The sequence below is a fragment of the Amphiprion ocellaris genome, chromosome 21 (genome assembly GCF_022539595.1).
Source record: "Amphiprion ocellaris isolate individual 3 ecotype Okinawa chromosome 21, ASM2253959v1, whole genome shotgun sequence".
NCBI lineage: Eukaryota > Metazoa > Chordata > Actinopteri > Pomacentridae > Amphiprion > Amphiprion ocellaris.
Genome location: NC_072786.1, coordinates 12,609,541 through 12,626,487, shown reverse-complemented (window position 1 = coordinate 12,626,487; position 16,947 = coordinate 12,609,541). Strand labels below are relative to the sequence as shown.

The 16,947-nt window shown below is 38.9% G+C and overlaps 1 protein-coding gene across 14 annotated transcripts in view; it reads right to left on the bottom strand.

Annotated features, from left to right (window-relative positions):
• Positions 1–654: 654 nt before the first annotated feature.
• The window catches only part of mybpc1 (myosin binding protein C1), a 36,798-nt gene continuing 20,505 nt past the window's right edge, over positions 655–16,947 (bottom strand). For 8 of the 14 annotated variants that reach the window (XM_035957906.2, XM_055006441.1, XM_055006440.1 and 5 more), the window contains 19 exons: positions 16,775–16,907; positions 14,564–14,688; positions 14,366–14,471; positions 13,864–14,030; positions 13,607–13,772; positions 13,418–13,524; positions 13,188–13,324; positions 11,968–12,127; positions 11,779–11,883; positions 11,507–11,695; positions 10,827–10,961; positions 9,697–9,864; positions 7,656–7,744; positions 7,382–7,577; positions 7,129–7,268; positions 6,882–7,041; positions 6,280–6,488; positions 5,079–5,265; positions 655–1,510 (listed from right to left, as the gene is read on the bottom strand). In XM_035957906.2, coding sequence (XP_035813799.2) covers positions 1,413–1,510; positions 5,079–5,265; positions 6,280–6,488; positions 6,882–7,041; positions 7,129–7,268; positions 7,382–7,577; positions 7,656–7,744; positions 9,697–9,864; positions 10,827–10,961; positions 11,507–11,695; positions 11,779–11,883; positions 11,968–12,127; positions 13,188–13,324; positions 13,418–13,524; positions 13,607–13,772; positions 13,864–14,030; positions 14,366–14,471; positions 14,564–14,688; positions 16,775–16,907 — 2,777 coding nt within the window. In that variant the 3' untranslated portion in view covers positions 655–1,412. Of the gene's footprint in view, positions 1,511–3,739; positions 3,779–5,078; positions 5,266–6,279; positions 6,489–6,881; positions 7,042–7,128; positions 7,269–7,381; positions 7,578–7,655; positions 7,745–9,696; positions 9,865–10,826; positions 10,962–11,506; positions 11,696–11,778; positions 11,884–11,967; positions 12,128–13,187; positions 13,325–13,417; positions 13,525–13,606; positions 13,773–13,863; positions 14,031–14,365; positions 14,472–14,563; positions 14,689–14,961; positions 14,971–16,774; positions 16,908–16,947 lie in introns of all 14 variants that reach the window. The other 6 variants (XM_035957911.2, XM_055006448.1, XM_023291729.3 and 3 more) reach the window with 3 other exon arrangements.

Below are 16,947 nucleotides of genomic sequence, written 5' to 3'. Positions count from 1 at the left end.
GCAAATAAAAAAGTTTAAAAATGATTTGATATATTCATTTTTGATTGCAGCTTAGTCCTGGTTAACAGTGCTATAATTAGAGTAAATCTTAAATGCTGTGAAGCATGCTTAACGAGATAGAAAATGATATTTTCAGGACTGTAAGCAGGTTTTAGAAAAAATTGAAGTCATCATTAAGCGGTTCCCTGACAGGACTTTCCTTAGAAAATTGCTCCAAAAGAAGTCTGTGCATTTATATTTAATATTAATACATTTAATATTTAATAGATTCATATATTAGAGTTTTTAATATTTTTTTAGCTGTTGGTCTTTGAAAGAGGTTTTGACAGTCAGAAACTCAATCTTTAACCTAACGAGTATGTCAATACCTCTATGAGCTCATTTGTACTGGCGGGAAATATGGGAATAAATCCTGGAGATGTTAGGTTAGATTACTTCATGAACTGCAAGAATTATGGGTAATTTTGTTTTTTGTGGAAACTGATTTCATGGCTATGCCGTTGCATAAAGCAGGCATGACACAGTAGTAGACAGTGAGTCTAATTCTTGAAATTATAATGCTCTTTTCAGAAGTTTGTGGTCTGGTCAGGATTTTTTGCCCAAGAATGAGTGTTTGACCCAGACAAGAAGATGTTCATAATGACAAAGACATGATTTTTTTTAAATGTATGTTTTATTGTAATGCAGAGACCGTAATTACAAAAGTAAAGGCATGCGCACATGACTGAGCCTCAATCAAACTTCAGTCCAATATGAATCCAAAAATATAATATCTCATGCAGAATATGGACTTTGTGTAAACTTCTACGTTTTTTTCACTAAAATAAACTGCACAGGAAAAAGTGAAATTAACAAATATTAATGTGATTCTCATCAGAAGGGTCAATGCATTCATTTATCCAAAAAGTTGATTGTCATTTTTCTTGCCATAAAGAAGTCCACTGACACCATACAAACAGTAAACCTTGGTTTATACATTCTCATTTCCCTTCTTTCAGACCCCAGAAGCAAATTTTCACCTTCAACAAGCACTCCCAACAAAAATCCACATGGCAATACTGTAGATGTGCATCACTGTTTGGTGCTACATGTGTTTTGCATATTTTATTTTACACACTAAATGTCCTTATTAAAGCGAGAACCAAAGCACTGCCGACATGCATGTGAGCTGACAGTCTTTCAAACACAACAGGGCGACAAAGAAGATGAACCGGCTTTTTTTCTATGGTAACTACCATTAAATCTGCACACAGCATGCCACACCACAGACCAGCACACTCTCCCTCACACCCCTCCACCTGTCCAGCCTCCATCTGCCTTTAGGTCGCTGACCTCAGTAGGTGAGAGAAAAGGGTCACTAGTGGCGGCAAATGTCCGCAAAGCCAAAGTGTCTTATTGCACTGTGTTCAGTTTTACTTCTCCTGCTCAACAATCTTTGCTTCGTTCATGTACTTGTCAATCAGATGTAGGGGAACTCCGCGTTGCATGAGTTCGAAGAAGGTGAAGCCTCCTGAGGGATGACAAGAAAAACTCTTATGATGTTGTTGGGAGGTACAGACACATGTGGAAAGTGAGGAGCAGAGAGAGGAAGAGGAAGATGAAGAGCCACAGACTGAGCAAAGCAAACAAAGCTGAAATAGGAGAGGTCAGGAGCTCTAAACACTGAGTGACCAATGAGAAAAATTTACCCACAATGGCTCATATATACAATGCACACTCAGTTTGTAAATCAGTTTCAGTTGCATACTATACACTAATCATCTTACTCTGTAACAAAAAAATTAAAAACGTAATCATGAACTTTATCCTTTTCAATTTTCCCAAGTAGTTTCGAAGTATATGGTATTTCCATATATTTCAATAAAATTCCCAAAATAGACAATGAATTTACATAGAATTAAACAAAACAACATTAAGCAAATGTTACTGTCAATATTAAAGTTTTCATTTTATTGAGTATATATATTTTTTGTATTGTTTATAATTACTTTTTAGAAATGTACAAATATTTCCCTCTTATTTTATCATTGAAACAGTTACATTGAAAAAATCAAATAGAAATCAGAAAGAATTAGTGACACATAACAGAACAAAATGAAGTACTGGTTCTGTAATTTTGCACAGATTTGTTTGTTAAATAAGAGATGTCTTGTATAATTACAAAAGTTTTCATCACTAACATGTGGAACATCTGTCCATAAGTATCATTCATTAAAAAAAGCCCCAAATTCATATTTCACATAAAATTAAGGCTTGAAATATTATTGTAATGCAAAATTACTGTATTTTTATGAAATGGTTCTTTTACATTATGTTTATTTCATCGTATTTTGTTAAAGTGTTTTGTTTATTTTTTACAGCGTACTATACCATTTTTGCAGATACAGTAAGGCTAAGAGTTGAAAGCAGTGTTAGGAGCTCTGTAAGGATGGAATTAAATTCTGAAAAGGTCAATAATAGCGATGCTAACAGGCAGAAGTTTGCTTTGACATATGTTTTTCATCCTAGTACAATAGTTAGCACTAAACACAAAGTACAGGTGAGGCTAATGTGAATTCCATCCATTTATCAGGAGTGAATATATTCTTTGAACCATAAATTAATTTGTTCATCTTTGTGCTGACCCATTAGCGTAGTTGTAGCGGAACAAGTTTTGGAATCCCCTAAGTCACCGAAGCGGACCAGTTTTCATGTTAAAGTTAGGATAAATCTTCTGGGAGTTATGAATGCTTTTGTACAATTTTGTGCCAAACCATTTTTGTAATGTATCAAAAAAAAAAAAAAAAAATAAAAATTGGAAAATTTGACCTGTTGGTGGTGCTGGAAAAAAATGTATTGAATCACTGAAGTCAGATAGATTCATCTGCTATGAATATCTGTACAAAATTACATTCAAATTCACCCAAAAGATTCTGAGATACAAACCAAAGCAGTGTAGCAACCCACTGACCAGGAATGCCATCCTCATTCACACCTTCAGCATGGCTAACAACATCCATATACTTGACAATACTAATTCCAGTTAAACTTGATAAATATATACCAAGACAACCTGTAAAAGTAGGACAACAGTGTCCATTAACAACAGCCTAATAAGTATGGAGTTGACAGTACACGGCAGTATTTTGTTCATTGTTCCTACATGAACACACTGTAAATTCTTCTTAGTATTAGTGTATAGTATGAAACTGGAACACAGCTAACAAGCAAAGTCTCAGTTTATTCCACAACCAGGTACAAAGCAGGTCCATGATCTTTTTAAAGATCCAGATCAATGAATAACATCTTTAGTCATCTGATGGACTGTGCTCTCTGCTTTATGCAAACACCACTCATCAGGCAGCATGGAAACATAATTTAGTGTGCTATCTTTAGATGTATGATGTTCAACAGCAGCAAAGTATCTCATTCTCCACAGATGATGCTCTGGATTTCTTGGCAAAGGTTAGAAAAATTGCAAAATGTTTTACTCACCTTCTCTCTGGTACAAGTTACGTGAGATAGTCGTTGAATTCACACGATTTCACACCAAAAATCAATTCAAAATTTACAACACTGAGTTATTAAAATCAGCCAGCTAACAGAATCTAGATCATAATTTGGCAAAAACCGTCATGCAAAAGTGTCATGTTTGGCCTCTGGGTCCTGCTGACTGAGGAAAGCGAGGTTACGCAGGCTGGCTGAAAGATGCATAATGAATGAAATAAGCTTCATATGCCAAAACCATATGAAAGCTTACCTTATATGAGAACATACATTCACAATTCTTGAATTTGGACTGGGGGAGAGAGAAGAGAAGAGGGGTTAACAAAATGTTTACATGGAGTTATATGTGTGCACCAGGGAAAACTGTTGAGTTATTACTGAACTCTTTTATATGAGGAGTTAACTGTGTGGCATAAAGGACACACTGGAATCTGTTTGAGATGGAGACTGAAAAATATGACAGAAAAACATCACAGCTCTATGTGTTATGCTGACTGAGGTGCGACTGTGTGTTGAGGTGGTGTGCTGTGATGATGGACAGGATGGCTGGATGTTGTGATGGACAAGTGTCATCAGATATTATGTGCACTGCACACACATGAATGGATGATTATTATTTATATCTGCTGTCCAAAATAGTGTCCAGGAAACTGTTGCACCAGGTATTCATAAGTTCAAATTCAATACAGTTACTGACTGGAGTAAGTAAAGTCCAACCAAATAAAGTCTTATGTAGACAAATTGAAAGAAGCTAAAATAAATTTTTTTTAACTGCTTAGAGTCATTAGCCACATATGACACAAATATGGCTCAAATAAAAAAAAGAGAGAAAAAAAGGTTATGCTTATAATAATAGTCCACAGATTTTCTGCCTGATTATTGGATCCAGTATTCACAATTTTTCCAATTATCGGTGTTATTTATTTTTTTATCAGTGTCTGATAAGACATTTATATCTGTAGTTACCAAACAAATTGATATTGGCTTGTCAGTAGTCAGTCTAATTGATGATGAATAATTTTTATCAGTATTGGTCCAAAAAAAAAAAAAAGCATACCAGTTGACCCCTACCTAATAATACTGCACCAAATGACCAAATAACATTGGCTAGGCTTGGATAATCAGAATTTCAACTCATGCTACCAACTTTGAAGCACATACAGATGTTTTTTAAAAAAGAATTTCAACATTATTAAAAGTTTTATGGTGCAGATTGACTTTAAATTTCCAGAAACTACTTACTAGAAACAATAAAGACTATACACACAAACTTTTTAATGAACTTATGAACAGCTGGTGTGAACCATTCCTCATACTTACACATGTATCGTCCATATCGTCCCTTTGCTGAACTGCAACACACAGTTCAAACACCACAGTACCCTGGTAGAGCTGGTTTCCCAAAGCTGGCACTCATTACAGAGTGATTAATGTGATCATGAATAAGTTACTGGTTTGTCTTTCGATGTAAATAAGGAAAAAAATCTAAAAAAGAGGGTTATTATATCAAGACAGAAATAAAGAAACATTTTGGGAAACCAGACCCAGATACACTCAGGTGTCCACCGAGTCACTTCCTGGTCCACACTGACCTTTGACCTCCAGCTTGCAGTCCACCTGGGCCTCTCCCAGGTCGTTGATGGCCTTGCAGGTGTACATGCCACCGTCGTACGGACTGGGTTTCCTGATCTCCAGGGTACACACTCCTTGGTTGCTAAACATACGGTAGCGCGGGTCGTCGATGATGGCTATCTTATTCTTCATCCAGATCACTTTGGGCTGCAGAAACAAACAGAAACATCAGCAGTATCAAGAGATGCAGGTGTGCTGCCCTGATCCCTCAGTCTTCATTTAAAAATTAGGGAACACAGCAGCATCAGTACAATTGGAATACCAATCTTAACACACTGGTTCCCAAGCATTTTTTTGATATTTTGTGCTCCTGTCACATTTGCCAGGTTCGTCATTCAGTTTAATATAAAGTCCTGCCCCTTTATGGAAACAGCACAACTATGAATAGAAATAGAGAGAACTTAAACATGTAGTTTGGCTGGAATAACAAAGCTGTGATGCCATAAATCTTACAAACAGAAAAAAGAAAAGTTGAGATCAAGTTTACATTTGGTTAAGTTTACCAACCAAACAACACATCTTAGATGAGTAGTCAAAAAGTTGTCAATCCAATAATTCTTTATGTTTTCACCATTTCTGATGCTGTTAAATGGTGTTGTTTTGGGGCTTTTTGTTTAATGATATCATGCCTTCCAAACTGGTAGGTTTAGAGGTTCGCAGGGTTAATTGCTAAAATGTTAAATTGGATTCTTGTACTCAAACAGAGCTTGTTTCTGTCTCTAAACAGAAAATACATTATAGCATTAGCTGTCATACCCCACTACCTTAAACCACTGGACACCATTTACCACAGTGTCATATGCCATGACTTAAGACAGCTATCACACTCTCACAGTGAGAGTTCTATGAAAGAAAGTTGTTTAATGTCTTTTTTTTTTGGATTTAAGTCACATGCTTCATTGGTCTGACTGGCTAAAGTTCCAGACCAATTCAAACTTTCCACAGTTGAACCATGAAGTCTGTAAACTGTGACAAATGTTTGTAGCAGATAATTTGGTAAAATAATTAAAAAAAAAAGTCTTTTACACAGCTCTAGCTATAATTGCCTTTTCTGCACTAGGAGACTTTAAAATACAACATAAAATTCCACACGATCAACAGTATAATATATAACATGTCTACTACACACACACCAGTTTTACCTGGGGTCCTACCACCTACCCTTGGGTTGGCACGAACACTACAGTTAAGAGTAGCGTTGTAGCCGGCAATCGCAAATGTGTTGATTAGCGGCTGCGTGAACTTCGGCGCCTCCTTGAAGTCGTGGTCGCTGTACTCTGGCGTTTTCACCTGCATCCCTGTGGGGGTAAGGGTAAAGGAATGGGGTTGTGCATGATACTGTCGCTGAGCGGTATCATGTGGGAAATTCCCTAAGTGATGAGGGAAAGACAGTGTTTTTTTTATTTATCATCTGCTGACACTGCGACACCTGTTTAAGGGCCTGTCAGTCATACCCCGAACCCTGAGAGAGGCTGGGAACCAGGCTCCCTTTAGGGTGGAAAACATCACTGACAGTACCTTGCAGATAACAGCTGTGAAAAATATAGACAGGAAATTAAACAACTGTATTGACATTTTAAACTAGTAATGAAATTTGTTCCAAAGTTTTCACTTTGGAAGCATTTTCCCCCATCAGAAATACAAGTCAGGGAGCTACGTCTATGAAAGGACAATACATTCACATTCACAGCAAACCTCTCAGTGAACTTTTTCTTCAACTCTCACTGCTTCATACACACTCACAAACACACAGTCTGTTGTACCTTCTTTGACGATGAGAGCGCTCTTTTTGGTTTGGGTGGCAGTTTCACTCAGACCACACATATTCTCAGAGAAGATCCTGAAGAAGTACTCGTTCCCAACCACCAGTTCTGTGATGGTGATGCAGGTGCGATGGTAGTGTTCAATGCATGTGTACCATTCCTGAAAACCAAGGCAAAGCATGTGACATTAATGCTGTATTTAATATGTTTTCATGTGAACTTTCAATTGAGTAAGTCCATCTTCTACCATTGTCTTCTTGTCTGCTTTCTGAATGGTGTAGCCTGTTATTGGAGCGTTGCCATTGTCTTTGGGAGGGGTCCAGACCAGAGCTACATTTCCTCCCCAGACATCTTCAATAGTAACACTCACAGGAGGTCCAGGAAGATCTAAACATCAAAGAAAAAAAAAATAGCTAAACTACAGTGTTACTAAGAAGGCTCACTTTTTTAAATCCTGTGTTTGTGACAATTTTGTTTAAAATTGTGATCAACTCACTCACCTACGATTTGTATGTCAAGAATTGCTGTGTCCACATGGTTTTCAACCTGCACTGTCATCTCATACTTCCCAGAGTGACTGCGCTCTGCCTTACGGATGAAGATGATGCTATCACAGTCTGTGTTACGGATGCTAACGTGGGTAGGCTCTATGGGCTTTCCCTCCTTCAGCCAGGTGACTTTCGGCCGGGGTTTGCCCTAAACACAAACACAAAGCAACATGGGCTCAGTAATCTGCTCAGAGGTTCGTAACAATAATAGAGCTGGGAAATTTACCAGGAACGGCACCACAAGGTTGACTGCTTCTCCAACTTTGCGAGTGTATGTCTGCTTCAGGTGTCGTGGGACTCGGATCTTGGGTGGTTCTGAGGAGTTACACCACAAGGTGTGTTATGGAGGAAAGATTTCATACATAACACAACAAACATGAGTAAACTCCTGTGCAATATCGCTGAAATGTCAAATGTTTCTCAATGATCGCGTTATTCTCAAGGTGTTAAGTAGATTATTTCCCCTTATTAACAATCAAAAAGAAATACTTAGAAAGAATATACTGAAAATACAAGCCCCATCTGTGATCAGAGAAATAAAATTAAGCATACTTGGAATTTTCAATTAGCCTAATTACTATTAATAGTTTTTAGCTGCATGTCTGTATCATGACTCTAATTGAAAAAAAATTGTCATAGGAGTTGAACCATGTGATTGTGGGACTTCATAAAGATACAAAAGAATACAGGAAGATCAGCGACCAACTACAAAGCAGTCAAAACACAGTTGCAACAGTAATAACGAGGCATAAAAAGAACTTTAGTACCACTAATCAAAGCCCCAGCGGCTGTCTTCCTAAATGTCCACCACTGACAGTGCACTAATCTAGCTCTGAAAAACAAACAGCTTAGTGCTATAGATTTGGCAGAAGGCTTATCAATGAAAATAAGAGTTCCTGTGAATGGTCACACAGTGTAAAGGACACTGCATAATGTCAACGATGATGGCACTAATGATGGCACTCAAGGAAAAAACCTTGCTTGGTCTGTAGCACTAAACTGTAAGATTCGATTTTTCATAATAACATGAAAGTAGCCTGATGAATATTGGATGCACATTCTTTTGTCAGATGAGACTAAAATAAATTTGTTTAGCTCTAATGGGGTTCAGCATATTTGGTGTAAATCTGGCCAGGACCACCACAGTGAATGCATAGTCCTGACAGTGAAGCACACAGGTGTTGGGGAGATGGTATTTATAGAAGGGACCATGACTGCCTGTGTATTTACTATAAAAAATTAGTCTGCAGAAGTTTCTGGCAGAAGAGAAATATTCCAGCAGGACAGCAACCCTTGGGGTGTGCTTACTTCTGTTGTATAACACACCGATCAGACATAACATTATGACCACCTGCCTGACATTGTGTTGGTCGCCCTTTGCTGCCAAAACTGCTCTGACCCATCGAGGCATGGACTCCACTAGACCCCTGAAGGTGTGCTGTGGCATTTCTGAACCATTTTTGCCTTGTGGCACGGTGTATTATCCTGCTGAGAGAGGCCACAGCCATCAGGGAATACTGTTTCCATGAAAGAGTGTACATGGTCTGCAGTAATGCTTAGGTAGTTGGTACATGTCAAAGTAACATCCACATGGATGGCAGGATCCAAGTTTTCCCAGCAGAACATTGCCCAAAGCATCACACTGCCTCTGCCGACTTGCCTTTCTTTCCCTAGTGCATCCTGGTGTCATGTGTTTCCTGGGTGAGCGACCCTGACCGGTCTGGAGCTATGCAGCCATGAGAACCAGCATTAACTTCTTCAACAATTTGTGCAACAGTAGCTCCTCTGTTGGATCCGACCACACTGGCCTTCACTCCCCACATGCATCAATGAGCCTTGGTCGTCTATGATCCAGTTGCCAGTTCACCACTGTTCCTTCCTTGGACCACTTTTGATAGATACTGACCATTGCAGACCAGGAACACCCCACAAGAGCTACAGCTTTGGAGATGCTCTGACCCAGTCATCTAGCCATCACAATTTGGCTCTTACCAAACTCACTCAAATCTTTACGCTTACCCATTTTTCCTGCTTCTAACACAATAATTTTGAGGATAAAACGTTCACTGTTGTGAACTTGCTGCCTAATATATCCAACCTACAAACAGGTGCCATGATGAAGAGATAATCAGTGTTGTTCACTTCACCTGTCAGTGGTCATCATGATATTCCTGATTGGTGTATCTTTCATGCCAATATTGTTGTTTGTTTCAATTCTTTGTTCTCACTTATAAGTGAAACTGCAGTAGAAAGTTCTCAGAGCTCACCAATAACCTCTTTGACCAGGACTGAGTGCTGCAGGGTCCGTGGAGCGCTGGCTCCAGCTGCATTGATGGCTTTGACTCGGACTAAAATCTTACATCCCGGGGTCAGTCCAGTGATGGTGTATTTGGTTTTCTCTGTCAGTTCCTTGTTGGATACTACCCAGTCATCAGCTGCAGGGGGAAAAAGACGTTCAGCTGAAAAACAATTTGTTAACAATCTGAATGATTAAATTTGTTAAGTGTCTATGTCTGCTCCAAGTTCTATTTTGTGGGGTATGTCAAACACATAAAGAGAAGCTAAGGCCTTAAAGGACTTTGTAAACAACTTTGTGACGTGTCGATGGGTCTAATCTTGGTAGCAATCTGCGTACATTAACAATTTGAAGACATGTCAGATTCAACTACATAAGTTTGTAGTGGATTGTAGTGTTACTACCTAAAGAGGTAAAAGACATATTTAGGCTCTTTATGTAAAGATATACAAGTATTAATTATAGTAATAAAGTAAAAATTCTGGTTTGTTCCCTTTGATTCATAGTTTATTAGACGTTAGATTAACATCGAAACATCAGTGTTTCAGCAGCATGTTACTGTCATTGGTGCTGCAAGTGGAGCTGATTTGAACAACTTTGTATCCAGTTTTATAAGCGGACACCGCGGATTAATCTGAGGAGTTGTTAGATGATTAATGGGAGAGGAACAAAGAAAAAACAAAGGTCTGATACACAAATCTGTTTTCAGTGTTTGGATTTTTTCCAATATTTGATTTTTGGTGAGATATTGGGTCATTTGAACATTTACTGTTTGTTGTTTAGATTGAAAAAACACTATTTGATGGAGCTTTTAACAATTAAAAGACATCTGAAGTGTGACTGACTGTACATCACTTTTTGTTAGACAACAGAAGCCAAACCAGTTGGAGACCACTGGTTTAATCTGTAGTAATGTATTGTACTTAAAAATGCCATTCTGCTATTGTAGAAAGTAAAATATTTCTCTACTGAAATGCTGTATAAATTAGCAATAAAGACCTCATAACTGCACTTTTGTACTTATTTCTGAGTAAATGCACTGAGTCGCTTTCCACTACTGTCTGTCTGCAGGGTTCTACAGTACGGTGGAGTGTGACTCACCTCCTTCTATGCAGTACTCCACTAAGTATCCATCCAGACCAGCAGCTCCGATGGTTTCAGGAGGGCGCCATTTCACAGTCACTGTGGTGTCAGTGACGTCGTCCACAACCAGCATAGTGGGCTCACTGGTCACAGCTGATCAGAGATAAAGGTTTTAGAGATGAGACGAGCCACAGCTGCATTTCCCTAATCTGTGTTCTATCAAGAGTTATGAAGGAGATCAGAAAACATCCATTTTGGTTGGTCATGAACACGTGAGTAAGGCGCCTCTCTTTCTGGCTGGTATGTTATCAGTCTTCCCTGTCAGATCTCATTAGTCCCTGCTCTTGCTGTCTATTCTTGTATTCTGAATCATGTTTAACTCCTATTGAACCCCCTGACAGACCTGATCTCCTAAACCTCTAATCCGCAGATGATTTGGCAGCCATTATAAAGACATATTTAATATCCTCTAAAGCTCTTGCGTGTCCAGTGGAGGTCACAGTTAGAATGCTTGGGATGGGGGGTATGTGGGGAACAGCTGTGTCGCTGGGGTACCAAGGGCAGATTGCATATGCACTATCACAGGCCCACTCCTTCAAATTTTGCCCATTATTATGAAACTGTTATTAGATAGTCTTACATAATTCTGTATCATTCTTTCCTGGGCAGATTGTTGGGGGAGGCACTGGGCTACTCACCAAGAGGAGTAAAGGCTTTCGATGGTTCACTGGGCTTAGACACACCGATGGCATTGACTGCAAAGATCCGCACTTCATAAGGCACTCCTTCAATCATCTTCTTGGGTTCAAATGACAATTCTTTGATCAGGTCAAAGTTCAGTCTCATCCATCTGGAGCTCTGTTTCTTTTTCCTCTCGATGAAATAGCCTTTAGAGGGCAGTCAGAAAGTTCTTGTTGAAAAACCAACACATACATTTAAGCTTCTGTAATAAGTATGATGGAATGTTTACCTAAAATTGGAGAACCGCCATCGTATTTGGGTGGTTCCCATGTCATGGAACACCAATCGCCACCCACCACTGGGACCAGGGGAGCTTCAGGAGGGTCAGGGATGTCTACAACACATGCTCAGATTAGTGATTCGGGAAACAAATGAACAATTCTCCATGTGGTATTTAGTTTGAAGTTCATTCTCTTACCAACAACCTTGATCCTGACGCTGGCCGTAGCCTCACCAGCCTCATTCTGCAAGACTATCTTATAGTTCCCAGAGTCCTCCCGCTCTGTGACCTCAATCGTCAGGCTTGTCTGGTCGCCGTATGTTTCAGCTCGGACACGATGACCTGACTCAAGAATCACCTGAAACATAGGAGACATAAGGCGTAGTGACTACCACATTGTGGTGTAAAGCATAAAACTGGGAATACTGTATATTTTTGTGATTGTCATGTCTAAATTTATGAGTAGGGCAGACTTCAAACAACCACAGCTCACCAAAGTGCTGCATAGACTTAAAAGATAAAGAAAAACGTATGGGAATAAACAATAATATAACTATTACAAAATAGTTACAGGGCAATAAAAGATGGAGTCAGGGTGTCTAACTTAATTTGGACTGCAAATAAGAGGAGCAGCAGCAGCAACTTTAAAGGTTGTCTGAGCAGTTCTAACATGAGAAGGAAAAGTGTTTGAGAGATTTTGGGCAGCCATGAAGGTTGGATCATTCCTATTTTTGTGCCCGAATCTTAGAAGAGCTTCTGGTTGGTTGACCTTCATGCTATAAGGAATGATGATACACAGGTTCTACTAGATACGGAGATGCCGATTCATTTAAAATCTTTTTTTTTAAAGCAAAAGAATCCTAAAATTAATCCTGAAGACAAGCAGATGCATTTTGTATCAGATGGATGCAAAATATGTTTTTGCATCCATCATTCATTCGTCATTTAAATACAGAAAATATATAGCTTACTGAAATGAATAGACACTTGCCTATCTGTATTCATGTTACTTCTTTACTGCCAAAAAGCTACTGTTACGTGATTTGAGTCAAAACTACATATGCCATTCTGCTGCTGGAATTACTCAACAGAGTGCCAGATGTGTGTTAATAGTCCCTAACAAATGCACCGTTTACTCCTCTTTGAATAATGTTTGATAAAACCTACACTGCCCAGCTGGTTTAGGAAGTTACATGACCATAAATATGCACTCCATATAATAAGTTATATGGGGTGCATATTTGTGAGGTATTTCTTGATTAACCTCTTCAATAATGACCACAGATGGAGGGGGCAGTTCATAAGTACTGAGAGACAGACAGTGGCCAGTTGGTTTCTGTGTTTACATGACATAAATATACCATGATGGCCATTGTGTCATGGCTTAAAAGATGGAAACTAACTAGAAAGCAGCTCACCCTTTCTCCTTTCATCCACACCACTCTGGGCGCTGGTTCTCCACTAATGGGGATCTCCAAACGAAGCTTGTTTCCTGCTACAATTGTGACAGTGTTGTCTGGGAAGTTCAAGCTCTCCAGGTGTACCCTTGGAGGGTCTGCAGGAAGTCAAGTTCGACAGATGGAAAGTTAGATACAAACATATAAACAGAAATAAATGGCTCAAGTCCAGTGAAGTAGAGTTTGTGTACCAATGATGTGGATTTTGGCAGACAGGCTCTGTGAATATCCCTCAGGTACGAATGTGTAATCTCCTGCATCATGGAGGGAGCTGGTCTCAATTTCAAGTCGGTGGACTCTGAAAAACAAAAAAAAGATGTTGGTTAGCAGTTCAGTGATATCAGTTTTGTTTGAATAAAGGTCAGTAGAGAAGATCATACTTGTTCCTGTGTATGATGTTGATGCGATCATTGGGCTGGATCAGCTGTCCGTTTCTGTACCAACGGCCTGGGACGTTGCCTGGGTAGATCTCACAGTGCAGCTTGATAGGCTGACCCAGCTTCACTGTCATGTCCTGCAGGTCCTGGTAGATCTTCAGGGGTTTCACTAATTAAAAGCACAAAGGTTAAAGAGAATAGACCTTTAAAAAGCATGCACAAAATGGAAAATGTATAAAAGACGAGAAAATGCTACATACAGTCAACTTGAACATGTGCCTCAGATGTTCCACCAGTGGCCATGATGGAATAAGTCCCAGTATCCTCTCTGGAGGCGTCATCGATCACCAAGAAGTGTTTGGTTCCTTCACACTTAACTCGATATCTCGAGCGCACTCCTGTTGGAACCTCAACACCGTTTTTCATCCTGTAGGAGCATTTTAAGTAGTTTTCATTAAACAAAGGGTTAAATATGCAATGAACAACTTACAAGTGCTAAACATGGTGCCGACTGTAGTAACATTGTTCCACTGTCTATGTTACATTAACTCCTGATGCAATATTGGACTGGACTAATAATTTAGAGCAATAATTTCTTGAAAGTAGCCTGCAATTGGTAGAAATTATAGGGTGAGACAAAGTCCTGAGAAAGATGTTTGTATAATATTATATTCCAGCTTTTTAGCAACAGTCCTGTGTGTATGCGGTACTAATATAATTTGTTACTAATAGCAGCTTTAGATGCATCATTTGTGATCTTACCACTTGACTTGAGCGCCTTCCTCTGACACCTCACATTCCAGCTCAATCCTCTCATTCACTGTGGTCTTCACAGGCTCAATACCTTTGACTACCTTAACAGGTAACTCTGCGAGGCAAGATAAGAACAACAAACTGAAGGCAAGTTGACTGAAACCTTTCAAGTATCAATATAAAAAGCCCAACAGATGATGGAGATACCTTTGACGAACAGCTCTGTGGTGCATTTCTCGTCCCCTGCAGCCACTGAATAGGCTGCGTCATCATTCGTGGTGCAGTTGTTGATGACCATAATCCTTTGTGTGCCTTTGTGCTCAAAAATATACCTAAATAAGGAGTCAGTCAGTTACATCACTGCTCACCTAAACTATTCAATATACATAAATTCCTAAAAGAGGAATGGATTTTATTCCAAATTGTTGGCCAAATAAACATATCATTATCTTTAACATTATATGTGTGTACAAAGTTGTCTTGTCACTTTCCAATTAGCATGCTTTAAAAACCGAGAAGTGAGACTACACACAGAGGGAGCAGGCTCACACCAAAACTGTGACACAGAGAATCAACTGGATGGACAGACGAACGGATGGACTTACTTCCTTTGACTTAAAGTCAGCAGTAGAGCCAGAATGGGACCGGAGCGCACGGAGAGTACAGGAAGTGATTATAGTAGACAGGAAGGAGCACCACAACATGACAGACAGACAAAGACAGAGAGACATCATGCCTGGAGGGGTACAGTGTGTGGTTGAAAACAGTGTTACAACAAAGAGGAGGAGGAGGGAAAAGGAGACTTTTATAGAGAAGCCTTCTGAACAGGGAACCCTGGAGAAAATGATCAAAAGCCAGAAAACAGCAATATCCTCCCAGATGGCTTTAACTTCAGATGGCTTTGAACAGAATCTTTAGCTAATGTATGCAAGGTTAGCCCCAGTGTTTATCTAGTGTACAGCTGCACAACATCTATTCTGAGATTCTATAAGCAAATATTTTTAACTGCTGAACCATCATCATTCTATTGGAGGACACATCATTTACCATGTCCTCCATAAAGTTAAATTTTAAGCTTAAAATCTACTGTTATCATGCTTTTGGATTTATTTGTACATTTCAATAAAATACATAAATATATATGGATATTTTATTTGCATATAAATTGAATGAAATATAACTTAAAGGAAGAGTTTTCTTCTGGGTCATTGTCATGTTTTGAAAAACATAGAAAATATGTTTTGTACATTGACTTTCTACTTGAGCTTTGGCCCACTGGATTTTGGCTACATAGGGGAAATAAGCAGTGACACATAATCACTTTTTAAATTGATCAATCAAATGACAGCTTATTTATTGTTCATCTAGTGTCATTTTTGGCCCCCTAATGAATTGAAGCGCATCATTTAGTCTTTTTAGCTCTATTTTGGTCTCCACCAGTTAATAATAAATATACAGTAAATCAACAGCTAAAAGTTCAACCACCTACTTGATGGAAGAGGCTGAAAACCTACACAAAGACATTGCACTGTGCCATTATTCTCAGTGGGCTGGTCACTAATCATAACATTACTTAAAGCAGCTTTAAAGTTGATCTTTTTTTAAAAAAATATATGCATTTTTACAGAAAGCTATGACATTTGTTTTTCTCCTTTTACTTGTATTTCACAAACAATTACGCACTGTCCTACAAAGAAACCATTACTCTGAACTTTGTGGCACAGTGTAATTGAAAAATAAAGCTAATTAAGCCTAAATAATGATGGGATTCTCACATAATATCAAAGTTTGTAGTGATGTAGTAGCTATTAAAAAGACCTGTTCGAAAGCCAGACTTTGGTTAAAGACCTGTAAAGGAGGTACCACCTTTTTCCTGTATAAAGGAGGACATATACAGTTAAAATGGCAATCAAAGACAAAGCTGACATCTTACACTGCATTTACACCCAAATGTAGCTCTGTGGCCAGTTATTGTGTTTGGCCATGTAAATTTATAGTGTTATCCTGATATATGTGTGTGTGTGTGAGACTTCGTGAAAGCCAATAAGAGCCACATTAGAGCCGAGAGGATGTTATTTGTTCACTGGGCGTCAGCTGGCAATGGTTCACAGTGCAGTGGGTTGAAGTGGCAGCACATGAGGCAAAAAGGTAATGTAAGGTTACACTAGACATACTGTCTCACTAACGTGATGTTAAATGTGTTTCCATTGGGGTATTTGTAGAAATGTGTGCCTATATGTAATCTGAACTGACATGTGAACCATTAGGTGACATAGAGTGAAACATATACAAAAGAACCAGTACAGAAAAGGCATTGTCACAAATGAAAAGCATTTTTATCTAAAATGTCTTTCATTTGCGAAGTGTTGAACCCAAGAAGACAGAGAACTGAAACACAAAGATGATCTTGCTGCATACTTGGGAGAAGGCCTGATTTCCTGCCCGTTCTTGTACCACTTCAGCTCCACTGTGGGGTCGGCCAGATCCACCACTAAGCGGATCTTTCCACCTTTATCCACCTGATATGCCGGATCCAGCTTCTTTGCAAAAGCTTTGAAAAGGCAAAAACAAAGTCACGATCAATAAAAGCC